The 27,985-nt window shown below is 39.0% G+C and overlaps 1 protein-coding gene across 1 annotated transcript; it reads left to right on the top strand.

The window, feature by feature from the left end:
* Nucleotides 1-256: 256 nt before the first annotated feature.
* On the top strand, nt 257-19,103 carry ankef1a (ankyrin repeat and EF-hand domain containing 1a; the record flags this gene model as incomplete). The annotated part of the gene is made up of 10 exons (XM_079830513.1): nt 257-608; nt 1,005-1,204; nt 1,387-1,536; nt 1,665-1,788; nt 2,676-3,504; nt 3,915-4,141; nt 4,395-4,564; nt 7,151-7,291; nt 8,139-8,294; nt 18,204-19,103. 9 exons carry the CDS (start codon nt 257-259, stop codon nt 8,289-8,291), a joined length of 2,346 nt encoding a protein of 781 aa, XP_079686639.1. The 3' UTR covers nt 8,292-8,294; nt 18,204-19,103.
* Between the last annotated feature and the right edge of the window lie 8,882 nt (nt 19,104-27,985).

The raw sequence follows: 27,985 nt of genomic DNA, 5'->3' as shown, positions 1-27,985 counted from the left end.
TGTGTGTGTGTGTGTGTGTGTGTGTGTGTGTGTGTGTGTGTGTGTGTGTGTGTGTGTGTGTGTGTGTTTAGGTAAGCTCTGTGTTGGTTTTTGTTGCTACTTTGGGAGAAAATAAAGTCAAAATGAATTTTTACGTTTTATTGCACTTTGATAAAAATGTATGCTTTCAATTATGTAATGCATTCAAATAGATCAAAACACAAAGAGAATAGAAAAAATATGCAAATGATAAATTTTTTATATTTTCAGGTTCATAATGTCATGCACCTTGGCCAAGGGAAGGCTTGAAGTTTTGCAGATCTACCGGCTGCTTCAGTGCGTTCAGGATGGAGAAAAGCCATACATAGAGAAATTAATCAGCATGGGTGTTGATGACCTCATCAATCTCACCGAGCCAGGCGAGGGAAACGGCGTCCTGCACCTGGCATCGGTGGCCAACAATCCCGACATGCTGGAATTCCTCGTAGGTCAGGGTGCCCGTCCAGACGTGCAGGACAGTAGGGGGCGGACACCGCTGATGCTGGCCGCAGAGCTCGGATATGACAGTATCGTGTCTCTACTGGCCAAGAAGAACGCAGACATGAAACTTGTAGACAAAGAAGGGAAAGGTAATTTTTTGTATTATTTTATTTTATATTACAAAATGACAAAAAAAAAAAAAAGCATACATCTATTAAAAGCTTTGGTCAATGGCAGGGTAAATAATGGGCGAACATCAATGAACTGTGAATACACAATCATTTTATTTATCAATATGCAATAGCTCACTTTCTCTCAAGGGTTAGATACTTACCGTAGGCTTACCGTATTTGACACCTCACAAGAAATAATTCTTCATTAGACAATTTGAGAGCAGCCACATAGTCGACAGAGATCATCAATAGCTGGCAGCATCCTGCCATTTTGGAGATTTACTGTATGCAGTCTATCTAATTACAGATCAGGGCACGACCAGTTAGTGTGTAAACCGATCTGAGTAATCCGTACTCTGGCTTCTCTCCCAGGCTTGCTCTTCTACTGCATCCAACCCACCAAAAGGCACATGCGCTGCCTCCATGTGGCCCTCAAAGGCAATGCAGATGTCAACAATGTTTCCGAAACTGGGATGCCGGTGTTCCTGTTGGCCTGCGAGCAAGCTCAGGACTGTGAGGGAATGTGTCTCAGTATCCTAGAGAGAGGAGCAGACCCCAATGCCACAAATAAAGTATGCAAATGTTGTGTAATTGATAATGGTATATTTAAATCCTCTTTCCCTGAGCTGGATTAAAAAAAACTGACCTTCTGAAATCGCAGGCATGTAATTCAAATACCAAACCTCTTGTTCATTAGCAAAGGTATTACATTGACTACTCCGAATAACATGTACATGTGTGTATGATATCCCAGGAAACCGGACGGACAGCTCTGATGGAGGCCACCAAAGCGGGAGCAATAGATCTAGTGAGATCCATCCTCAAGAAAGGAGGAAACGTCAATGCTGTGGATAAGAAGCGATTCCACTCAGCTCACTTTGCGGCTGAAAAAGGCTTCTTTGAAGTAAGTGTATTCTTCTATAACTTAAAAAGTGATCAAATGTGCTGCTTTTGAATAAAAACGGATATAAGCCTATTTCTCCCAGTGCTGATTAGGATCACTGCTTTTAACTCTAGTTATACAATTTCCAGATCATTAAGGTGCTGTCTGCATATGCAGCAGATTTTGGCGTGGTAACAACAGAGGGGGATACGCCTCTGCACTTTGCTGCCTCAGGTGGCTACACCGATTGCTGCAGATTTCTGGCTCAAAGAGGTAAATCAATTCACTCCAAGGCATACAAAATCATTAAACCAGGGGAGAAGGCTGCTGCTTGTTACTCATTTTTTAAGCAGATCTGTGTAAAGTCTCAAATGACTGAAGAATATGAATCAATAGCAAAACAACTATATCTAAAAACTATAGCTTTTGTGATTATTCTCCATTATTTATTCCTTTTATTTCATAAGGAACGTTTATTTTCCTTTCATTCAACATTCTCGTTCTAGCGAGAATTTGATTGGACCGAAATCTGTGTAGTGCAAGATGAGTCATCAATATTTTTGCTGTTTTCCTGATAGATAAATTAGATTTTTTTAAAACCATACAGCCATACAATCACAATATGGCTTAGCCATATTAATAAGAACAAAGCCTGTGATTTAAATTAATACATTTGTGGATTATGTTTCTGAGACACTGTGTGGTTTTGTGCATGAGCAATTCATGATCCGTTTTTTTTTTTTTTGTGTCTCAGACTGGCACAGTTCGCATTAAATGTTGCTTCGTAACTTTAAGGTCCCCCTGCCGTTTTATTCAAATTAAAAGCTTGATGGTTTAAGTATTAGTACTTTCATTTTAAAGTTGTACTATAAAATACATTTGTTATTATTATTCTATTTTTTTTTTCTTAAATACTTTATTTTTTTTATTTTACAGCGAAATAGTATTGCAAAAGCAATATTTCTTATATTTTCATAAAATGTGCAGCTCTACAAAAACATTTTAAATTGCAATTGCAATTTTTATCAGAGAAATCACACATTTCCCCCCAAATCATGCAGCCCTAAAATAAAAGCAATCATGCTTCTTAATGTGGAACATGCTGAGCTTTATTATATATTATATATTTTATGCCTTTATGACTTATATTCCTACTTCAGGATGCAATCCCAAATTGAAGAACCAAGAAGGCCTGCTTCCTCGTCAGATTGCTAAGGACTGTGGCCACAAAGCCACTTTAAAAGAGCTTAAGAAGGCTGAACGACTACATGGAAAGTTCTCAAAAGGGATGGGCGGCACAAATGAACCATGGGCTCTGACACTTCACGACTGGTCTCATGAAAACGAGAATGCGCTAAGAAGCGCTTTTGAGTCTGCTTCACACGGCATCATGGGAATAGAGGTGGTGTCCAGGACGACGTTTGTGTCTGTTCTTCAGGAACTTCATGCTCCTCTAGATGATAACCAAATTCATACTCTTCTGCATGCTCTTGATAAGAGAAGAGAGGGCTTTATACATATAAATGACTTTCAAAAAGGTCTCAAATATCTTCCAAAGATATATGTTATGGCATCTTATGGGCCTAAGAAGAAGAAGGCAACCAAGGCAGGAAAGACCAAAAAGAGTAAGTACAGTCCACCCATGCCAATCTGCACTGTCCCACCTGATCTCATTCATCGGCGTGATGATGGTGGGCCACCGCATTTTATGATTGAAAGCTACCAGCATGCTACAGATACCCACAGATATGACCGGGACCATCGACCTGGACATCCTATTGAAGATGATACAACGTGGTACATCGACGAGCCCGAAAAGATATACATAAACATGAACTACTGTGCTAAAACAGGAGATATTGAGTCTCTTAGGTTAGCAGTCAGCCAAAAGGTTCCAGTAGATGTGAAAGATCGCTTCTACAAGACTCCACTCATGGCTGCGTGTGCAAGTGGGAACTTTGAAGTCGCAAAGTTCCTCCTTGATAATGGGTAAGACTTATGAACTTCTAAGTGTTGACTTTAAAATGATAGTGAGTCCACCCAAAAACACAAATTCTGTCAATTTACTCACCCTCATATCATTCCAAACCTGTTCGCATTTCTTTTTCTACAGAACATAAAAAAGATACCTTTGAAGAATGTTGGTAACCAAACAGTTTTGTTGCCCATTTGTTTTCCATTGTATGGACAAAAAAAAAAATGGAAGTCAATGGGAACAGAAACTGTTGGTTACCAACATTCTTCAAACAGAAGAAAGTCATACAGAATTGGAATGACATGAGAGTGAGTAAATGACAGAATTCTCATTTTTGGGTGGATTATCCCTTTAAGAAATAAATTAAAGTATATTTACATTGGCATGTATAATGTATAATATATAAATGATACTCAAATGACAGGGCTGACGTGAATGCATGCGATCAGTTCAACTGGACTCCTCTGCACCATGCCTGCCATGCAGGACAGCTGGACACCATTCAATTGCTACTGGAGGCAGGAGCTTCTGTGGACCCGCCCACCCTCAACGGAGCCACTCCCCTAATGAGAGCCATTGAGAGCTGCAGGCCGTCCTGTGTGGAATACCTCATCAAAGCTGGGGCAAAGATCAATGCTGTAAATAAAACAGGTACAGTCCACTTTCTAGCAAAGATCAGTTATTTTACAACTTCAACATCTGATGGAACATAAATCTATTGAAGCAAATTCGTAACCATTCTCAACCAGTGCAGACTGTTTCTACATCATTCCCACAATGCCACCTCATCTTTGCTGGAGCGCTCTTATGAACACCCTGATTTACAGTGCAATAAATCTTTGAGACTGTCCAACTTTGGCTCTGCTGTCATTTGAGTCAGGCACTTTTAATCTTTTAATTGCAGAGCAAAATTGCTTGGACGTTGCCCATGCTTATGCAGACTTCAGAGTGGTGGATTTGATCCAGGCTAAGATTAATACGCTACCCAGACCTAAGGACAACAAGAAGCCACAGCCTATCAGAGTCCACCGTAAACCAACGCCGGCCTCAACCCCTGGCTCTACAAAAGAAAAGGTAGAGCAAGCGTACTGTATGTGATTCGGCACATTTACTGTACACGCATACCTTCATTTAAAGTGACCTTGAAATCAAAATGGACAATTCTTACATTACTCAAACAAAACTTTTTTTTTCCTTTTTAATATACTTTAAACACTCTATTTTAGTTATTTTTTGTTTGTTTCTACAATGGTCCTGGGCTTTATACTGACACCAAAAGTATTAAATATTAAAGGGATAGTTCACCCAAAATGAAAATTACCCCATGATTTACTCACCCTTAAGCCATCCTAGGTGTATTTGACTTTCTTCTTTCAGACAAATACATTTATATTCGTTATATTAAAGGGGTCATGAGAAATTGAGAAATCAACTTTTGATATATAAAAGGTCATGGTAATATAAGAATATCCTGTAAGTTTCAGAGCTGAAAACTTCCTTGCTAGTCAAAGAAAAGTTTGTATAGACACCAGGCCCAGCAAACGATCAATTTTAGAATATGCCACACCTTGAGTCATCGTGTGATGAAGCACCGCCTCAACAGAAAAAAAACAACGCCTGACTCTGTAGCCCCGCCCTCCTACTCGTGAGCTAAACTGCATCGAACGTTTAAGAAATAAACACCAAATAAGCTTCGTTCAAATTCCAATATTATGAATGCATGAATGAACTTTATTTTTAATGAATATCCAGCTCACGTGGGGAAGACATTGTTTGTGTTTGGGGAAAGACTCTTGTTTGTAAACAAGAGACTGGATTTGCAGACAGGATGAGATTACATGAATGAATAAAGCAACACACTAATGTGAGTAAAACATTTTTTTAATATGTGATAGTATTGCATTGTTACAGATCGTATTGATTAATGTGTATGTGTACATACCTTAACATACCTTATGTTATACCTTACATACCTTAGCAGGCTGTTACAGGCTGAAGAATCCTTTATTTATGGTGTTGTTGGTTCATTGCGATATGGGATCAGACGCTGGCATTTATGGACCAGGGCTCACAAAGCCCAACGTCCCTGGGGTTTTTGTTTTTCAGACGGGCAACCAAAACCAAGCCCGGGCTCTTAAATAGTGAAATAACTCTCTTGACTTAGTGCTTGGTTCGCGCTTATATTCACTGATCGTGCAGGCCAAGTAATAGAAAAATAACATTCCAATCAATCGCGGGTGGATGAGAGCTAAATCATTGTGTTTTTTTGATAAAGACAGCCCTGTGGGAGATTCATTCCGGTTGAGGTTTCCCCACACGCTTTCACTGACAGGGGAGCAGAAGCTCATTAAATATGCAAATCTTATCCAATCCTAGCCGTGGACGTTTACTTCCAAGTCTTCAGTGTGGCACGCCCGTCAAAACCGAGCATTTCTTGAGAGAGCCTCAAAACCTGGGGATAAAATAGCCTATTACTTATTCATTATGATATTTTTGAATGTAAAAATCACGCCAACGTCATAAGTTGAAACTCAGACAACAGTATAATTTTTTTTTAAAAAGCCAGTTCATGACCCCTTTAAAAAATGTCCTGGCTAATCCCAGCATTATAATGGCAGTGAATGGCAGCCCAAAATTTGAAGCCCAAAAAGTGCATTCATCCATTACAAAAGTAATCCATACGGCTCCAGAGGGGTTAATAAAGTCCTTCTGAAGCGAAGCGATGCGTTTGTGTAAAAATATTGATATTTAACACTTGGATTAGCCAGGACATTTTTTTTTATATAACTCCGATTGTATTCGTCTGAAAGAAGAATGTCATATACACCTAGGATGGCTTGAGGGTGAGTGGGGTAATTTTCATTTTTGAGTAAACTATCAAATCAATATTCAGTATTAATACACCTAACATTCAACAATATTATTGATTTGACAACACTGACACAACTGAACGAGAACTGAACTGAGCTAGATGATGACATCACTGTTTTACTGCAGAACAATTTTATAGATTAAATTAATTAATTTAATAAATGATGATCTTTACAACGGAACTGAATCAACACTGGACTGACTTTAACTGAACAGTGACTCTATTTTCCTTTTGAGCTGTTGTACAGCCAAAATGAACTGTTTGCATCATTGAATCATTTTCCTGTTAAACTGTATTGTATTAAGCGCTATATAAATAAAGGTGACTTGACTTGACCAATGGCGCAGATGCAGCATCACACAATAGCAATTTAAGTTTTTTTAATCCATGACCAATTTATTCTGCAACCAGAAGTGTCCCATAATAGAGGGTATTAAATCAGTATTTATCGTTATGTAGAAAAAACTCATATTTGTTAGAATTACTCTTTAAAACAATTTAAGGTTTTCATTTTTAAATTGCTGTGTCATTTCAAATCTAACATTGAAACCGTGTAAGAAAATCATATGGCCATATAACATGACACCGCAAATGAAAACCCAAGCAAAGAGTAAGTAAATGAGTCCAGACGTGTCATATTACCCCCCAACAAGGCATTGGCGGCTTTGTGATTCTGTTAGTGTGCTCAGGGAAACCCCCGCTGAACCTTTGTTGAAAGTCACACCATTGTCAATGTGTCATCACGTCCGCTGTGTCTTGATTATGGTGTTGGCGCTTTATCTTCTCAGCAGGGCACCGTTCCCACTCCCACAGCCTCCTCAAACTCAGCAGTCAAGAAAGCAATGAAGAAAGACAGTGTTATTGTGCACAACACTCAGATCACCAGCGGAAAGCTCAACAAATTGGACATCAGTTTTGTGCCAAGAACGGTAAGCTGGACACCACACGCAGGTGTGCACAGAGAGAAATGTGAGCTAGGCCTGTGTGAGCATCACACTGTACTAATAATAACAAGTGTTTCCATGCAAAAACAGGTGTGTGTGCACATACATTTGTTCTTACTCTAACTCTCATTCTAATGTCTCCATATAAGGGCTGTATGTACGCACAGTATGAATACATTCTTCTTTGCAAATGTATCTTCACGCTCACATTTTGCATGAAAGCACATGCAGCAAGATCTTTAAATAATGCCATGCCAAGCATGCCATTCTCTCAAAAACACCAAAAAACATGCCAAACCTTTTTATATAGGCCAAAACTACACACTTTCAGATGCATTGTATGCAGAACCTATTTGTGTTGCTCTGAAATATAAGACTTTGTTAAATAATTAATACATCGCATAATTATTTAAATCATTATTCACCAAGACAAAAAAAATTCTTAAATTTAGAAAAATATATAAATATGGCCTGGTTTCACAGACAAGGTTTAGATTAAGCAAGAATTACGCCATAGTTAAATTAGGAACATCTAAGTAGCTTTTATAAACATGCCTTAGAAAAAGCATTACTGGTGTGCATCTTGAGACAAAACATTGGCACTGATATATTTTAAGATAAGTTGCTTTCAGTTAAAACAGCTCAAACATGCATTTTAGTCCAGGACTAGGCTTAAACCATGTCTGTAAAACCAGGGGTATATATTATACACACAAATATGTGTGTACAAACTTCTAGTGAAAGAAAGAATGAGATGTCATGTAGCCAAAAGATTAGCACATTTATTTTCAGTGGATTGTGATATTTGTTTTTTTCCTGCTATTTGTTGTAGACGTGGCAAAATCAGCTGACCACCAACGAGCTGATGGAGACGAAGGCAAGGAGGAGGCAGCGTTTCAGTTTTGAGGTGGACTTTGATGACTTCAAGATGCCATTCAATAAAAACATTCAGAAGAAGTCCGTGGAGTTTGATCTTACCGACTGAAAGGTGAATACCTGTCTGAGATCGAAACAGCACTGATGCACATATATCATTGCTTGCTAAGACAAACACTATTATTATTGCTCGTTTTTTGGGTTAGCGATTTGCACAGACCCCACAGAACAGAAGTATTACAAATCTTTGGCATTACCTCTTAATTTTGTTAAGTGAGCAGACAAACAATTTCTATTTGGCAGACAATAAAATGGACAAAACAATTAATCATATATAAATCATAGATCATAGATAATCCGTAGATAATCCCTGACCCATATAGGGACCGGAGGCTGAATTCATGACAATCTTCTTAAGGTCAAATCAAGAAATTTCTCAAGATAAAGATATGTTCTTTAAAAAGTTCTCAAAAATGTACTAATGAACATTTACATTTTTTTCTTAAAGGAACACGCCGACTTTTTGGGACTTTAACTTATTCACCATATCCCGCAGAGTTAGATAAATCCATACATACCATTCTCATCTCCGTGCGTGCCATAACTCTGTCTGACGCACCCACCGCTAGCCTAGCTTAGCACAAAGACTGGAAGTAAATGGCTCCAGCTAGCCTACTGCTCAATAAGTGACAAAATAACGCCAACATTTTCCTATTTACATGTTTCCTATATACATATATAGTTACATCGTGTACTAAGAAAAACGTATGACAGAAAATGAAAAGTTGTGATTTTCTAGACAAATATGGCTAGGAGCTATTCTCTCATTCATTTATTTTATTTGATTGTTTAGTTAACAGGGACAATGCACATTAATAAAACTATTCCTGCATAATAATCCAGGAACTTTGCTGCCGTACCACAGGTTCAACAGGCGCAGTGATATTACGCAGCGTCTGAAAATAGGCTAACTTCTGTCAACATAACTAACGTGACAACATGCTTGCACAGATAGGGTGCTGGGGACTATTTTCAGCCGCTGTGTAATATCATTGCGCCTGCTGCACCCATGGCAAAGCTCCATGATTACTCCTGGCAACTGGCCTCATAGCATCAAACTTTGCATGGGCAACAGCACTCTAGTTTTGGGACCGTTCTAACATACAGTGTGTTTTATGCTGTAGTTACTTAGGCTGTAATACTGCATGTCTCACGGCTGTTTCTCTGTCGTCTCAGAGAGGGAGGTGCTTTAAGTAAGATTGATTATGCGTTTAGGAGAGGCATGAGATGAGAGCTGCTGCCTACGTGCTGGCATGCAGTTTGTCTCCTCCATGTATCAGCGTCTGTCGGGCGTGCTGAGTACAGGCCTTTCACCACAGGCATCGCTGCGCAAACCCCTCATGTTGTTTATCTCAGAAATCCAAGCTATTCTATCCACATGCTTTAACAAGAATGCATTAACTGCTGATTTACCATGTCTGATATAGTCATAATGGCAATGTGTGATTGAAACTGTGACTAGCAGAAAGACTTCAAATAAAATCTGTTCTTTTTTTCCTGTACTTGACAGATATCCAGTTACTGAGACGGCAGTGGTTTCTGAGTAGATTCTAGATTATTTCTGGTATAAGGAAATGCGCCAGTCCTTTTTATTGCATGGTTCCTTTGTTTGGCCAACAGATGGCGCAATAGTGTTTACATACTAACAGTGAGATCCTCAGGTGCTCTTGTGTTACAGCTCAGCACAGTACTGCAAAATAACAGCCAAAACTATTGTGATTTTGTTTTTGAATGTGGTTGAAGGTTCATTCAAAATGTGCAGGTATAGATCGCACGTGTTATGTACCATAGCTGCTATTTTAAGTCTCTTTCCATAAACAATCTCTCTGATTTATTCCCTGATGTATTATGTTAGTTTATAAACCAATAGAAATGTACCACTAATGAGTGAAAAGGATTCTTACAGCATTAAATAAATAAATAACCTTATGTGGTTAATTACGCAACAACGTTTTAATGTAACCGCAGAATAGGAGAAAGATCTGTTTAAAATGTCAATAGTGGCATCTGAAAAACAAAGATAAGGTGTTTTGTATCTTTACGACATGGATCTGATTCAATGCGTCCATGTCTGCTGATACCAACGTTTACCACGGAATTCGATCATTAGGATTGCTATGCCTTCAAGGTCTGTTGGGCATGGTTACATAACAAAATAAATGGTCAAAACCAACAGCTATAAATCAAGGCTGGTGAAACTATGAGGTTTACACATCCATTTGGTAACCAATAATATTATGGAGAATTTATGTCAATTATCAGATACTGTAACTTGCACTGGAGAGATATATATGGATTTTTGTATGTGTATGCGTGTCTAAATAGATATTTTTTTGTACTACGTTTGTTTCAGAAGCTGACAAAGAGATGATAGACAACAAAAGAGCAAACATGAGAGTGGCAGAGAGAGATGGGGGGCGGCTCTGAGAGTTAGTGCATCAGAGAGAGAGAAGGACAGGGCAAATGAAAGCGATAGTGTGAGTGTGAACCCGTCGGTGACATTCATCCCTGTAGATGTGGGTAACACAGAGCCGTGTGGGGTAAGTCAGGGATGGAGGGATGGAAATAGAGGAGTGAATTTTTAATAAAATCAATGCTCTTGGCTTCAGCGTAAACTAGATCTTTCAAGAGTGATGAGCAAGCACATGCAAATTGTGTTTTGCGTGCATTTATGCGTGTTTGTCAAGTGTCTTTTAATAGGATGTGTCATGACTGCAATTAATATACACTGATGGTCAAACATTTTTATGTTTTTGAAAGAAGTATTTCAGTACTTATTGCTGACCAAAGCTGCATTTGTTTGATTAAAGATATTACAGTGAAATGGTAATATTGTGCAAAATTATTACAATTTAAAAGAAGTTTTCTATTCAATATATATTTTAAAATGCTAGTTATTTCTGTGCTAAAGCTGAATTTTTTAGCAGTCATTGCTCCAGTTTTTAATGTCACATGATCCTTCAGAAATCATTCTGATATGCTGATTTGGTGCCCAAGAAACATTTCTTATTATTATCAATGTTGAAAAACGTTGGGCTGCTTCATATTTTTGTGGAAAGTATACACTACCATTTAAAAATGTAGGTTAAGAACACTTTAGAATAGAAAAAGAGAGAGAAAAAAGAATACTTTTATTCAGCAAGGGTGCAGTAAATTGATCAAAAATACAGTCAAGACATTTATAATGTTACAAATAGTTCATATTTCAAATAAATGTTGTTCTTTTGAATTTTCTATTCATCAAAGACTCCTGAAAAAGATTTATTTTGTTTTCCACAAAAAAAATTAAACCGCAAAAACTGTTTGCAACATTGATAATAATAAGAAGCCTTATTAATAATTGAACACTAATAATAATTGAGCAGCAAATCAGCATATTAAAATGACTTTTGAAGGATCATGTGACACTGAAGACTAGAGCAGGGGTTTTCAAACTTTATGATGTCAAGGACCCCCAAATATGATATACCTTTTATGAGGGACCTCCTTCCTAAAATCCATCTAGATGTTTTTATGTATATGAAAAAAACAGACAAACATTCAAACCGTTAGATAAATAGTAAGTGTGGCATTATAAATACAACATATTGTTTCCAAACTTAAATTAGCTATACTTAATGCTGGATGTATAAACCTGAAGAAGATCCTTTTCAATTAAAATTATTTGTGTAAGCAACTTTAACAATAAATGTATGTACACAGTTTACTTACTGCGTTAAGAATACTGCCTTACAACCCCAGTGAGCAAGACAGAGGGACTATAGTGAGAAAAACTCACTATAAAGATACAAAGCAAATACAATTCTGGAAAGTATGTATATGGCAAGAAAGGAGAGAAACATTTAGAAATTAGTTCGGTAGACTTTTATCCATTTTTGCTTTGTCTTTTTATTATCTGAAATCATTACTCCAGGGGTTTTCAAACTGGGGTCCGGGGACCCCCAGCAGGGTGACCCCAGTTTGAAAACCCCTATTTTAAATATATTCAAATAGAAAACAGGTCTTTTAAACTGTAATAATATTTCACAATATTACAGTTTTTTACTGTGTTATTTGATCAAACAAATGCAGCTTTGGTGAGCATTAAAAAAATCATAATTATTCCAAACGTTTCACCGGTAATCTGTGTTTTACATTTGTAAATCTTGTCATGTAGTGCTGTGCTAATACTTTGTTCTGCTCCATCTGAAATGATATGCCTGCCCCGTCCACCTTGTTTTCTGGGTTGAAAGACTTTCCTTGCAGCACTGCAGTGTTTCTACTCATACACCCCCATACGGAGCTTACTCAGCATTCTTGTTCCTCCTGGGACCAAGGGGAGACGGAGTGCTCTGCTGGCCAGGCTTGACCTGAGCTGTGTTTGTTTATTCAGTGCCTGCCACAACTCTGCCCCACTGCCAGGGGCCACTGATCTGAGCACAGCCGACTGGCTCTATCCTTACAGAGAGTCAAGACCCTCCTGCAGACCCATCGTTCTCAGTTCAGAGATTGGGCATCTGCATACATTTAAGTAGACACAGAATAGCCATATAAACATAGATATTAGTGTTGTACAATATCACATGCCCTGTGAATCAGGGTTTTATGAGGTCTGCCGAATATAATGTGACTGTTTTATCGTGATAAGTCCCCGGATGCCCTTATACAGCAACTTTCGTATACTGGTGAAGGGTACAGTTGGTCAGTCTCAATAAAACAGGACATTACTGGTTTATTAGGGTAATTCTTGTAAGGTGGAGGAATGTGGACATGTTTACAACCTCCTATGTGAATTTATTTGGACACTAAAAATCCATATTACCAAATAGTGAAAAAAAATTGTTCTGCTTAATATTTTTTTTTGTAAATCATGATACATTTTTTCAAGATTCTTTGATGAATAAAAATTTAAACATTTCAATGATTATTTGAAATTGATATCTTTTGTTACATCATAAATATCTTCACTATCAAATTTGATACATCTAATCCATCCTTGCTGAATAAAAGAGCTTATAAATTGAATAATATTACCTACCCCAAACCTTTGAACAATATTGCATATACAGTATACGCCTCAACCCAGATCAAATGTTAGGCACAGCGGTTTCTCTAAAAGCAATATTTTCTTCAAAGTTATTATCAAAACAACTCTCTTTTTCTTTCTCTGATATGCAGTGAGATTCTCCTACCAGCAGCCTGGCTTTTGTTGTAGAGTGAAGGATTGTTTTGTTTTGTTCCTCACTCAAGTTCTTTTCCCAAGGAGCTGGTGTACAATTTCAGTCGATAGAAGCTGATGGCAGAAGTTCAAGTACCTTGCTGTTGAGCATTTTTCTGCAATTACCATTTGCATTTGGCATCCATTCTTTGTGGCATCACCTTTTGCCTTCCTGGCCATTTTTGACTTGCTGTACTTAGTTTATTTTGGTTAACTTGACAATAACAATACAGATGCGCACACGAAAAGTTCCTCAGCCAGGTTACTTTCATTGGTTTTAAAATTCACAAGAAATAGTCTCAAAACCAATGCCAGGGAAGACCCACTAATACGGTGAGTAATGTAATCACCACGGTGGTCATTTAACATTTGAATCAGGCATATGCAAGGGCGCTCTTGAGGATGCCCAGGCAGACATTAATCTTTAATCTCACTACCAGATGCTGAGAGGAAAGAAATTATATTGTCTTGTTACCATTCCGGCAGTCTGAAAAAGCAATTTTTATGAACCCTCCAGTAATAATATCACTAATGTATGATTGTGTTGTAGTCAGGACTAACGCACTGGGGTTGAGCGGCATGCAGTGCTGGAGTAAGTGCCCATATATCAGTGACAGGGTTCAGAGGAGGAGATCGTGTGGCTGAGCAATGCGGAGCCGGCAGGGTGAAGCTGGCAGAGATCTGCTCTGCACTCCATCGATCCGGTATAGCTGGAGTGGGTCACGGTTTCAGCGCTGGGCAGCTTCATTTTCACTGCAGTGGAGGCGTCTGCTGTTTCACCTCTGGGCACAAACAAAGGCACATAAAAACACACGCACAGTCTTGCATAGCTGGAAGCTGCGGTTCATTAAGCGGCAGGAGGCACCAAGGTACTAGCCTCCCTCTGAGCAGCGCTTAAGGGTAAGATCTGCCAGTAACATCCTGGCAAAAATGCTGCATCAGGTCTGCAAGAGATACTGTATGTGTTGCAGGCGCCAGACATGACAGTCTGGGTCCAGGTGCTCTACACTCTTACCCTGTGTTTAAGCCGCACGCGAGCAACACAATGCAACAAAAGACAATAGAACCCATTAAAATCAGTGATGCTGTCTACACTGGAAGCAACACGACATGACAAATCCCAGACAGTAAGCTGATGGCCTGTTCTATTTATGGAGTAATAAAGTGATCTGGTTCTTAGACCTTCACTCTAAGAAAAATAATGTAATTTTAAAGTGTCCGTGTTACAGTGTAATTATACATTTAAGTACTGTGTAATAATAAACTACATGTACTTACTATAAGGTTAGGGTACGATTAGGTTTAGTTCCATGTAATTAAGCACAATTCATAGTAAATACTATGGTAACTACATGTAACGTGTGTAACAAAGACACCGTAAAATAAAGATTTACCAAAAATTGTTCTTTTAAAGAACTTTGTACTGGGTTCTTTGGCAACTAAAACTGGATCTTCTATGGTACGTTGACTGTTCATTGTCACATGATATGCAATCACAATATGTAGTTTGTTGAGTTTTTTGTTCAATGAACAGTGCAATCCATGATGTCTGTTTCTTCAACTGATTCTTTTTACTGAATCAGATTTACAATTCCATCTTGAATCCACTCTTGAGTTAGCGGTTTGATTCAGATTCACTCAGCTATTACTCTGAACTGACTCTCAGAGTGAACTATTGCTGAATTTCAGTGGTGGAATGTAACGAAGTACAAATACTTTGTTACTTTACTTAAGTACATTTTTCACGTATCTGTACTTTACTTAAGGAGAATCAATAGTGCATACTTTTTACTTTTACTTCGTTACATTTTACAGCAATTATTATACTTTCTACTCTACTACATTTCTACAACGTTCCGTTACATTTTCTGATCAGTTTCAGGGCTCGACATTAACGCTTGTCCTCTTGTAATGAACTGACGGTAACAAGGTTGCGCTGTTGACGCTCGCACAGCCTATCGAGGAGAAATGGAAACAAATTGTTACAAAGTAACAATTCAAAATGTGAAGTTTTTATATTTATAACATATAATACAACATCACAAAGACGTGATGTTAAAAACATCACACGACCAAGAGCGTTGTTTTCCTGAATACCATCACAACTGAAAATGTGTCACTGATTTCATATGACACTGGCTTTTTGTTAATTAATTGTTTGTGGAACTGTCACTTACATTTTAGATGCAATATGGACCGTTTTTGTTCTATTTCAGCAGCGAAAATAATTCCAAACAAAGATCACAGCAGAACCAAAACGCATCTCACTGAAACAATGTGTTACTGAATGATTCAGCGTTTTGAATGAATCGGTTGAATCAAAGATTTAATTACCTCTTCATAAACGACTGCCGACTGCCTCATTCCTGAACGAATCAGCTGTTTGAACGAATCGACTCAATGATTCACTCATTAAGACCTGCCGCCACCTACTGGCAGTTTAGTTTCATGTTTAAAGCGGTGGTAAAACACATTCTTTCGAAGGCTTTATTGTGTTTGTGGGGTGCACTGTAACATGTGTTCATACTTCGTTTAAAAACGAAGACCTGTTCAGTCCTCAAAGGGAATTTTTGAGTAAAGACTGCGGATCTATAGTGATCGCTACTGAATGGCACTGTTTCTTTTGTATTTTTAGAACGATTATAGCCAAATATCTGTCGCAAGAACTATTAACCCAAAACGAACACTAAACATTGGCTTTACTATAGTATCCAAATCAAACACAGAACCATGTTTAGCATGCCTGTAGATAAACAAGCATGTAGAGAAACAATACATAAAAGCTCTAATCAAAGAATAATTTACACTAATGCCAAGTTCACTGTTGAGATTTATATTAACGTTAGGTGTTTGTCAGATAACGTTAAGTATGAATGAGCATTTAACAAACTGGTTTGCAGAGCCAAACAGCGTTGTCATCTGTTTACTTCCTTGCTACAACATACAATTAACCTATTACAGGAAAACACATTGATGAAAAATAAATCATACTTTCAGGTTGTGGCCCGTAAACAGCTTCTGTTTTTAAATCCATCTTTCAGGACAAGCTGTTGTGCGAATCCTGCATTGAACTTGCGAAGATTGTGGAAGCTTTCCTCCGTGAAATGTGTAGCACAGAGAGCGAGATTTGGGTAATAATTATGAGGGACCGAGTTAAAAATAAATTTTAACCATTGATACCTAACTCCCCCGTCCCTAGGAAGGCTGAACAAAGTGGACCTGCAATCCGGATGAAAATAACAGCGTTTCGTCGGCATTGCGGCAACAACACTCCAGCCTAAATATACCGCAACAACTCTTCCCCACAGCAATAAAAAAATGGCCTCGCCCCCTTATTTAATAGTCTCGGAGGAGGGGTTTATGAAAATATTGGGACTGGTTATGTCAGTAACCCTGGAGGAATGTCTGTAGTCCCTACCGGCCGTTTGCTGTAGTCCTTAGAAATTGATTTCTTTAAAAGCAAATATCTCCCTTTGCTTTAAACTTTGAATGTTGTAACTTTGCAGATGTTGTTTATGCTCAAACAGCAACATTACACACTAGCTAAAGTTAGAAAAGTTAAATCGTGTTTTACCACCCCTTTATACATTCTTTCCAACATTTCTGATTTGTATTAAAAAAAAATCTTAAACAATCTCATAACATTATTTAATGCAGTTGTAATTTTTCAGTGTAAATTATTTAATTTGATTGGTAACAGCCCTATATTGTCTTATTCTAATTAAATGTATTAATCAAATTTAAGAATATAAAAGGAAAGCTGAAGCATAGCCTATATTAAATAAGATTAGGGGGAAAATGCCCTTTATAAAAGGTAAAGATATCATAAATATGCAGATTTAAATACGTCAAAGCTGATTGAACACTGGTGAGAATATTGCTTCAGAATAATGATATTTAACTCTCAGATAGACAAACAGAATTGTAAGTCAGAATGTAAACTGGGCCACAGATGGTAAGCACAAATACATTAATTCAAAACTAACTTAGGTAAAATGCCACAGCTCGTACTGTTTATTTTTATTATTATTAGAATAGACATTAAGAGAATAAATTATTATGCAAGTACTTTTACTTTTAATACTTAAAGTACATTTAAAATCAGGTACTTTTTACTTAAGTGGGGTTGTCATTGTGGTATTTCTACTTTTACTAAAGTAAATATATCTCTGGGTATTTGTACTTTTACTTAAGTACTGAGATTCAGTACTTCCTCCACCACTGCTGAATTTGGAACCGCATACTAACATACTACTCTTACTATTTTTGCCATAGAAAGATATGGGAAAAATAGTAGGAGTCGTATGCTAGTATGTGGTCAAATTCAGCATCAGAGTTCACAACTGACTCCCTCGCTGGAACCATGAGTCATTTTACAGTTATGTCGGATTTGAAATTAGCTGGGAACTTTGTACTGTGACATGTTAGGAATCTTGGGAGTAAAACTGTAAAGTGGGTTCAAGTATGAGTCATAATCAACATGATATTTCTCTTTGTTTAAAAAAAACCCTCTTATAAAAAAATAGAGTGATATTTATATGTCAAAATACAATCAGAACAATGCCATAATCAAATTGGAACTTAACCACTTTTAAAAAAGTCATGAACCTAAAATGTCTTATATTATATTTTATACTGTAGTTCATTAAAAAGAAATTGAAATATGTTCCTTTTAGTTCATATTGTATTTCTTTAAAAAACTGAATGTGTTAAGTCATTCACTCCAAATTTTACTTTTTTTTCCTTTACTTTCTTTTTGTACAGGTTTTTACGAAGCAATATCTCTATATTTCCAAGTACCTCCTGGAACCTGCTTACCTACTCTTGGTTTGGAATCACTGCTCTACAGCAACATAACGAAGCAGAAAGGGAAGCGTCACGAGTGATTTGAAGTATCGTTCATCAAAGTCGTGCACATTATGACACAACGTGGCATGAGGGCATCCACTTTCACCTCTTCACACGTTTTCTACACGAACGTGAGCATCTCTGCGGAAAAAAAGCTGCAGGTGACGCATGGGGAGAGAAAACCCCCATGTTTCCATGGCAACATGCAGGTGAAGGCATCGAGGACTAATCTGGTGTTCCATCTATGAAGCTTAAGCATTGTTACACTAGTCTTCCCTTAAATCCATCACACACACTCATTCACCATTTCCTGTATTCTGCTGATGTCTCCAACTAAGCCTGAAATGACAATGATCACAAACAGGGAGGTTTGCCTCACCAACCAGAACGTTGCACTGCTCACAGTGGAGAGGGGGAAAAGGAGAATGAGCGAAAGACGGAGCAGTTATTGCGCCATGTGTACGAGCCCTGAAAGACTGATAGCTTTTGCGAAACTCCGAAATCTTCCCCCGATCTATTTTCCAAACAATAACACACGTTAAAAAGAAAGTGCATTCAACTGAAAACTTTCATGCTGTAACAAGATGCAAGTCTGCATGGACTAACAACACTGTGTTTATGTCCTGATGTCCTTATTTTGAAAGTGTGGTCATTACGTCTGCTCACTGGACACATCAGATGTAGTCATGCAGTAAGAGCAACTCAGCTGTTCCACAGTTCTTCCCACGATGCAAATGAGCAAGTGCATCACTGCAAAAATCATTGTCTTAATTAGCATTTGTGTCTTGTTTTCCAGTAAAACTCTAACCATCCTTTAAACAAGGTTACTTTACTTGAAGAGGGTTGTATTGAGAAAATCCCTACAAGTCCTGCAGGTTGCGAGGTGGAACTTGTTGGTCCAGCACATCTCGCAGATGCTCAATTGGATTTAGATCTGGGGAATTTGGCGGCCAGGGCAACACCTTAAAGGGATAGTGAAAACCACCCTGTGATTTACTCACCCTCAAGCCATCCTAGGTGTATATGACATTCTTCTTTCAGACGAATACAGTCAGCTATATTAAATAATGTCCTGGCTCTTCCAAGATTTATAATGGTAGTGGCTACAGGATTAGATTTGAAGGCCCAAAAAAGTGCATCCATTCATCATAAAATAGGGGGGGGGGGGGGGGGGGGTAATAATAATAATAAAGGCCTTCTGAAGTGAACACGAATAGCCTAAAATTTGATTTTTTTTAAAGCAAAATGTTGGAGGATTTCGATTTCGAGTTTGTCACCCAGCCCTATTTGTTTGAACCGCGGAGAGGCGTCAAAACTTGCGCTACTCCTACATTGTGTCAGGGGTTACTCTTTTGGCGCAAGTCGACGGAAGTTAGTTATTTTAGTTTTTAAAGTTTTAAATATGGATATTTTTCTAACACAAATCCATCGCTTCGCTTCAGAAGGCCTTCATCCACATGAATGGCCAGATCCAGGTTTTCCCAGCAGAAAATTGCCCATAGCTTCACAAGCCTTCCACGTGATGTAAAAGAAAACGGGACTCATTGGACCAGGAGACCTTCGTCCACTGCTTCAAGGTCCAGTTCCGGTGGATAGGGGTCATCATAGGCACTCTGACTGATCTGCATTGCTCCCATAACCATCATTAAAAACATGATGTGACTTGTGCCACAGTAAACCTTCTGTTGCCTCAGACCAAACAGGATAACCTTCGTTGCCCTTGTGCATCACTGAGCCTTGAACACCCTGACGCCGGTTTTTGTTTTTTCCCTCCTCGGACCACTGTTTGGTTAATTTTTACCACTGCTGATCAGGAGCAACCCAAAATCCTTGCAGCTTATAGGGTAATAATAATAAAGGCCTTCTGAAGTGAACTGATGTGTTTGTGCAAGAAAAATATCCATATTTAAAACTAAAATAACTAGCTTCCCACAGACGGCCGTACGCATTATTTACGGCAAAAGAGTAACCCCTGACCTGACGCATGATGTACTGACGAACGCGGAAGTGCAGAGGATAGAGCAAAACAAAACACCGGACACGAATAGCCTAAAATTTGATTTTTTTTAAAGCAAAATGTTGGAGGATTTCGATTTCGAGTTTGTCACCCAGCCCTATTTGTTTGAAGGCCAGGCACCCAGGTTTTCCCAGCAGAAAATTGCCCATAGCTTCACACTTTCTCCACCAGTTTGTAGTAGTCCCACAGTGCATCCTACTGCCATCACTTCGCTAAGAACCCTTCCACGTGATGTAAAAGAAAACGGGACTCATTGGACCAGGAGACCTTCGTCCACTGCTTCAAGGTCCAGTTCCGGTGGATAGGGGTCATCATAGGCACTCTGACTGATCTGCATTGCTCCCATAACCATCATTAAAAACATGATGTGACTTGTGCCACAGTAAACCTTCTGTTGCCTCAGACCAAACAGGATAACCTTCGTTGCCCTTGTGCATCACTGAGCCTTGAACACCCTGACGCCGGTTTTTGTTTTTTCCCTCCTCGGACCACTGTTTGGTTAATTTTTACCACTGCTGATCAGGAGCAACCCAAAATCCTTGCAGCTTATAGGGTAATAATAATAAAGGCCTTCTGAAGTGAACTGATGTGTTTGTGCAAGAAAAATATCCATATTTAAAACTAAAATAACTAGCTTCCCACAGACGGCCGTACGCATTATTTACGGCAAAAGAGTAACCCCTGACCTGACGCATGATGTACTGACGAACGCGGAAGTGCAGAGGATAGAGCAAAACAAAACACCGGACACGAATAGCCTAAAATTTGATTTTTTTTAAAGCAAAATGTTGGAGGATTTCGATTTCGAGTTTGTCACCCAGCCCTATTTGTTTGAAGGCCAGGCACCCAGGTTTTCCCAGCAGAAAATTGCCCATAGCTTCACACTTTCTCCACCAGTTTGTAGTAGTCCCACAGTGCATCCTACTGCCATCACTTCGCTAAGAACCCTTCCACGTGATGTAAAAGAAAACGGGACTCATTGGACCAGGAGACCTTCGTCCACTGCTTCAAGGTCCAGTTCCGGTGGATAGGGGTCATCATAGGCACTCTGACTGATCTGCATTGCTCCCATAACCATCATTAAAAACATGATGTGACTTGTGCCACAGTAAACCTTCTGTTGCCTCAGACCAAACAGGATAACCTTCGTTGCCCTTGTGCATCACTGAGCCTTGAACACCCTGACGCCGGTTTTTGTTTTTTCCCTCCTCGGACCACTGTTTGGTTAATTTTTACCACTGCTGATCAGGAGCAACCCAAAATCCTTGCAGCTTTAGAGATAATCCGACCCAGCCTTCCTATAACAATTCAGCCCTTGTCAAAGTCACTCAGATCTTTATTCCTGCCCATATTGAATAGATTACTTTAGGTGAACCAGAGTGGAAGAACGTTTCATTTCCCATGCTTTGAATTTTTTTTTTATTATACAGTAACTCAGTAGATTCTTCTTCCTGTCATTTGAATGTAAATTGAAATTTCAACTTCCTGTGTTTCTCAATTTAAATTGCAAATGAATTGAAGGGGAGCCAATTTATTAAGAGTAATTAATTACAACAATGAGTTAAGACTATATTTCAAAGAATATATGGTTTTAAAATATTATATATTAAAAGGTTAGTTCACCCATAAATGAAAATAATGTATTTTATTACTCACCCTCATGCCATTCCAAATCCGATGACTCAGTGAGGCCTGCATAGCCAGCAATGACATTTCCTCTCTCAAGATCCATAAATGTACCAAAAACATATTTAAATCAGTTCATGTGGGTACAGGGGTTCAATATAAAGCGACGAGAATATTTTTGGTGTGCCAAAAACCCCAAAAATAACGACTTATATAGTGATGGCCGATTTCAAAACACTGCTTCATGAAGCTTCGGAGTGTTATGAATCAGCGAGTCGAATCATGATTCAGATTGCGTGTCAAACCACCAAACTGCTGAAATCACGTGACTTTGGCTCTGCGAGCCGCTGATTCGATACGCTGATTCATAACGCTCCGAAGCTTCATGAAACTTTAATTTTTTTAAATCGGTTATCACTATATAAGTCGTTATTTTGGGTGTTTTTGGTGCACCAAAAATATTCTCGTCACTTTATAATATTAATATTGAACCACTGTACTCACATGAACTGATTTTTTTAATGTTTTTAGTACATTAATGAATCTTGAGAGAGGAAATGTCATTGCTGGCTATGCAGGCCTCACTGAGCCATCGGATTTCAACAAAAATATCTTAATTTGTGTCCCGAAGATAAGCAGAGGTCTTACGGTTGTGGAACGGCATGAGGGTGAGTAATAAATGACATTATTTTCATTTTTGGGTGAACTAACCCTTTAATTAGGGAAGTTAATGATTAAAATATAGTCAAAATATATTTGAAAAAATTATATACAAAAGTAGTTAATAAAGTTAAGCAAGATAAATTTCTCATTTTAAGATTTAGAAAACCAGACTAAAATACTAATTAAGAAAATCATCATACTGTGCACACAAGCATACATTACACAGCTAATTGGTGAACAAATAGACATCAGCACCACTTTACATGCATGTGGAGAGAGGAAGTGCACACATTCAATTGGCAAAAGTATAAGACGTCCTGATAACTGGCAAGAAGGGATATCACATTGCAGCCTAATGCACGCATGGCGTGTTCGAAACCATTCTCTACACCATCACCCCGGCGAGAATGAAACATTTGTTCTGGGTCTAAGACTCCACTGTGGTTACACTCTCGTACATATACATAAATACATATTGATGTTACATGACACCGGATCAAATCAATTTAGGTGGTAATTAACCTTTGACCTCAGTGCTACAGCATGCTGCCTCAGTGCCCAAGGGATCAATGTAACCCTTTCCTGCCCCCATAACACTCAGAAAGAGAATGACAGGTGGCATAAATTTAGGTGCTTTGCTGCTCTAGTGCATTTTGGTGATTATCCCCCACAAAAAATGTAAGTTTATTTTAATTACCCATTCTTGTTTGGATTGAATGAAAGGGTATGATGAACCTACAGTCCCTTATAAAGCTCAGATCAATACGGATCAATATTTCTTCTGACATATATCTGCATCAGGGCATTCGAGACCCCTCAGTCACATACTTATCAACATTGCCACCCGTCGCAAATCTAGCCGATCATCAATTATCAGACTGAATATTACTTTCCCAAATTATCAAGCTTGCAGTCTGACATTTTCTCGCTACAGGGCTCAGTGGAGCAACAAGAGAAATCTGAATGAACCTCTGTGGAAAATAGGTCATGCACGTCTAGGGCAAAAGAGACAGGATGTAATAAGCATCTAGAACAATATTGTCTGCTGGAGTGACAAGGCAGACAAAGCAAAGTATAAATGCTAAATGAAAACAGGCCACTAGAATAGAAAATGCATGGGAAACAAACAAAAGTAGGGATGAATCATGGTAAAACAGAAGATCTAAAACAATTCTGCGAGGAACTGTTTTTTTTTTGTGTGCAGGGATTTCGAACTCTCAGCAAACTCGGGTATAAAAAGCTGGATTTTCTCAGTAGCAATTGACAGTAAATAGCCTACTCTTCTCATGTTACTTAAAGAAGAAATTACTTAATAGTTGAGATGAGACTTAAGAAATGTAATATGAATGCAATATAAAACTGGTATGGTGAACAAACATGCTACTATATCATTGATTTTATAGAATGCTGTATTGACAAATCAGAAGCCAGGACTAGAACAATCCATTTTACATAATACACAACTCTCTACTTGATTCTGATAGGTCAATCGCCACATCCTGCAGTCCAATATTTTTTGTCCAATGATCACATATTTCTAAAATAAATGTGTTAGATTCACTTCTCTCATATCACTCTGCAGTTTCTATCCTTCTCATTTATTTAATAAAAAAATCTCATTCACATTTTATCTCCATTTATTTATAATGCACTGACCCTTGATAAAAATAGATTCAAATTAAGACAATGTCTTGCTCGTATTGCCTTAGTATAATGGCTAATTGTTTAATACTGAATTTATTTTTATCAAGGGTCAGTGCACTACACTGAACTATTTTAAGATAAAGCTGACTGACCAAACACCACATGCAAATAAAAAAATCAGATCATCAAGTCATATAACTGCAGTTGTATCAATGCTGAGATTTTCACATTCCTCTGAGTCATATTTGAAAGGATTCCTTTGTAGCAGCAGAGAATAAACATGTTTTTAGACTGCTGAGTCACTGGTCGAATCCATTGCCGAAGCGTGCTCCCCCTCCCTTCAACAGCTCGTTCTCTCACTTTCTTCCTCTCTCTGGCCTGTTCTCTCCCTCCATCCCCCTCTCGCATTCTGATCTACACCCACCCGCTCCCGCCCCAACTTTTTCTGTCTCTTTATCTCTGTCAGCACCCCCTTGCCCAGCTTCCTCTGTGCTCTCACTCTCCTCTCTCTGGTTTAATTAAGGGGGAAATGAGTCTGTGAGTGACGTGTAAGAGAGCAAGGTCTAGTCACAAAGAGAGTTGATAATGCAACTACTAATTCTTTCCTACTCCCTCTGTTCCAAAGGTGCAAAAACAGCAGCAGCAAAGTCAAATGCTGAAAAAAAAAACTTCAAAGATTCAGTGAGACTTGTTTTTAAGATTCGCTTTAATCTTAACATTACAAAAAAAGAGCCAAAAAGAGCTGCTTTGTTTCAAGTTAGGTTATATTTCATGACAAGCGACTGACTTTAAACTGTCTTTGATGTTCAAATCTTAAGCGAAAGTAACTCAAGATGTGTTATTTTCAGTATGAATGCATTACTTCGGTTGACAATCACATATTCAATCAATTTAGACATACTGTTATTAATCATTTTTATTTGACTAAAATTTACCATTAAATCTTCAAAATATACATTGATCAGGCATACCATTATGACCACTGACAGGTGAAGTGAATAACACTGATTATCTCTTCATCAAGGCACCCGTTAGTAGGTGGAATATATTAGGCTGCAAGTAACCATTTTGTCATCATATACAGTGAGGAAAATAGTATTTGAACACCCTGCTATTTTGCAAGTTCTCCCACTTAGAAATCATGGAGGGGTCTGAAATTGTCATCGTAGGTGCATGTCCACTGTGAGGGACATAATCGAAAAAAAATTTTTTAATGATTTTTTAACTATTTATTTGTATGATACAGCTGCCAATAAGTATTGGAACACCTGTCTATCAGCTAGAATTCTGACCCTAAAAGACCTGTTAGTCTGCCTTTAAAATCTCCACCTCCACTCCATTTATTATCCTAAATTAGATGCACCTGTTTGAGGTCGTTAGCTGCATAAAGACACCTGTCCACCCCATACAATCAGTAAGAATCCAACTACTAACATGGCCAAGACCAAAAACACTAGAGACAAAATTGTACACCTCCACAAGGCTGGAAAGGGCTACGGGGAAATTGCCAAGCAGCTTGGTGAAAAAAGGTCCACTGTTGGAGCAATCATTAGAAAATGGAAGAAGCTAAACATGACTGTCAATCTCCCTCGGACTGGGGCTCCATGCAAGATCTCACCTCGTGGGTTCTCAATTATCCTAAGAAAGGTGAGAAATCAGCCCAGAACTACACGGGAGGAGCTGGTCAATGACCTGAAAAGAGCTGGGACCACCGTTTCCAAGGTTACTGTTGGTAATACACTAAGACGTCATGGTCTGAAATCATGCATGGCACGGAAGGTTCCCCTGCTTAAACCAGCACATGTCCAGGCCCGTCTTAAGTTTGCCAATGACCAGTTGGATGATCCAGAGGAGTCATGGGAGAAAGTCATGTGGTCAGATGAGACCAAAATAGAACTTTTTGGTCATAATTCCACTAAACGTGTTTGGAGGAAGAAGAATGATGAGTACCATCCCAAGAACACCATCCCTACTGTGAAGCACGGGGGTGGTAGCATCATGCTTTGGGGGTGTTTTTCTGCACATGGGACAGGGCGACTGCACTGTACTGTATTAAGGAGAGGATGACCGGGCCATGTATTGCAAGATTTTGGGGAACAACCTCCTTCCCTCAGTTAGAGCATTGAAGATGGGTCGAGGCTGGGTCTTCCAACATGACAATGACCCGAAGCACACAGCCAGGATAACCAAGGAGTGGCTCTGTAAGAAGCATATCAAGGTTCTGGCATGGCCTAGCCAGTCTCCAGACCTAAACCCAATAGAGAATCTTTGGAGGGAGCTCAAACTCTGTGTTTCTCAGCGACAGGCCAGAAACCTGACTGATCTAGAGAAGATCTGTGTGGAGGAGTGCGCCAACATCCCTCCTGCAGTGTGTGCAAACCTGGTGAAAAACTACAGGAAACGTTTGACCTCTGTAATTGCAAACAAAGGCTACTGTACCAAATATTAACATTGATTTTCTCAGGTGTTCAAATCCTTATTTGCAGCTGTATCATACAAATAAATAGTTAAAAAATCATACATTGTGATTTCAGGAATTTTTTTTTTTTAGATTATGTCTCTCAAAGTGGACATGCACCTACGATGACAATTTCAGACCCCTCCATGATTTCTAAGTGGGAGAACTTGCAAAATAGCAGGGTGTTCAAATACTTATTTTCCTCACTGTAGATGTGTTAGAAGCAGGAAAAATGGCCAAGCGTAAGGATTTGAGCGAGTTTGACAAGCGCCAAATTGTGATGGCTAGACGACAGGGTCAGAGCATCTCCAAAACTGCAGCTCTTGTGGGGTGTTCCCGGTCTGCAGTGGTCAGTATCTATCAAAAGTGGTCCAAGGAAGGAACAGTGGTGAACCAGCGACAGGGTCATGGGTGGCCAAGGCTCAGCGATGCACGTGGGGAGCGAAGGCTGGCCCGTGTGGTCCAATCAAACAGACGAGCTACTGTAGCTCAAATTGCTCAAGAAGTTAATGCTGGTTCTGATAGAAAGGTGTCAGAATACACAGTGCATCGCAGTTTGTTGAGTATGGGGCTGCATAGCCACAGACCATTCAGGGTTGACATGCTGACCCCTGTCCACCACCAAAAGCACCAACAGTGGGCACGTGAGCATCAGAACTGGACCACGGAGCAATGGATGAAGTGGCCTGGTCGGATGAATCGCATTTTCTTTTACATTGCATGGATGGCCGGGTGCATGTGCGACTGTGTGTTGCTTACCTGGGGAACACATGGCACCAGGCTGCACTATGGGAAGAAGGCAAGCCGGTGGAGGCAGTGTGACGCTTTGGGCAATGTTCTGCTGGGAAACCTTGGGTCCTGCCATCCATGTGGATGTTACTTTTACATGTACCACCTAAGCATTATTGCAGACCATGTACACCCTTTCATGGAAACGGTATTCCCTGGTGGCTGTGGCCTCTTTCAGCAGGATAATGCGCCCTGCCACAAAGCAAAAATGGTTCAGGAATTGTTTGAGGAGCACAACGAGTTTGAGATGTTGACTTGGCCTCCAAAATCTCAATCCAATCGAGCATCTGTGGGATGTGCTGAACAAACAAGTCCGATCCATGGAGGCCCCACCTCGCAACTTACAGGACATAAAGGATATGCTGCTAACATCTTGGTGCCACATACCACAGCACACCTTCAGGGGCTGTTTTGGCAGCAAAAGGGGGACCAACACAATATTAGGTCATAATGTTATGCCTGATCGGTGTATATTGTACTAATATTTTCTCACTCCATCAC

Source organism: Gobio gobio, assembly GCF_949357685.1.
Source record: "Gobio gobio genome assembly, chromosome: 12".
Taxonomy (NCBI): domain Eukaryota; kingdom Metazoa; phylum Chordata; class Actinopteri; order Cypriniformes; family Gobionidae; genus Gobio; species Gobio gobio.
The sequence above is the reverse complement of the archived record's forward strand: the minus strand, read 5'-3'. Positions and strand labels throughout refer to the sequence as shown.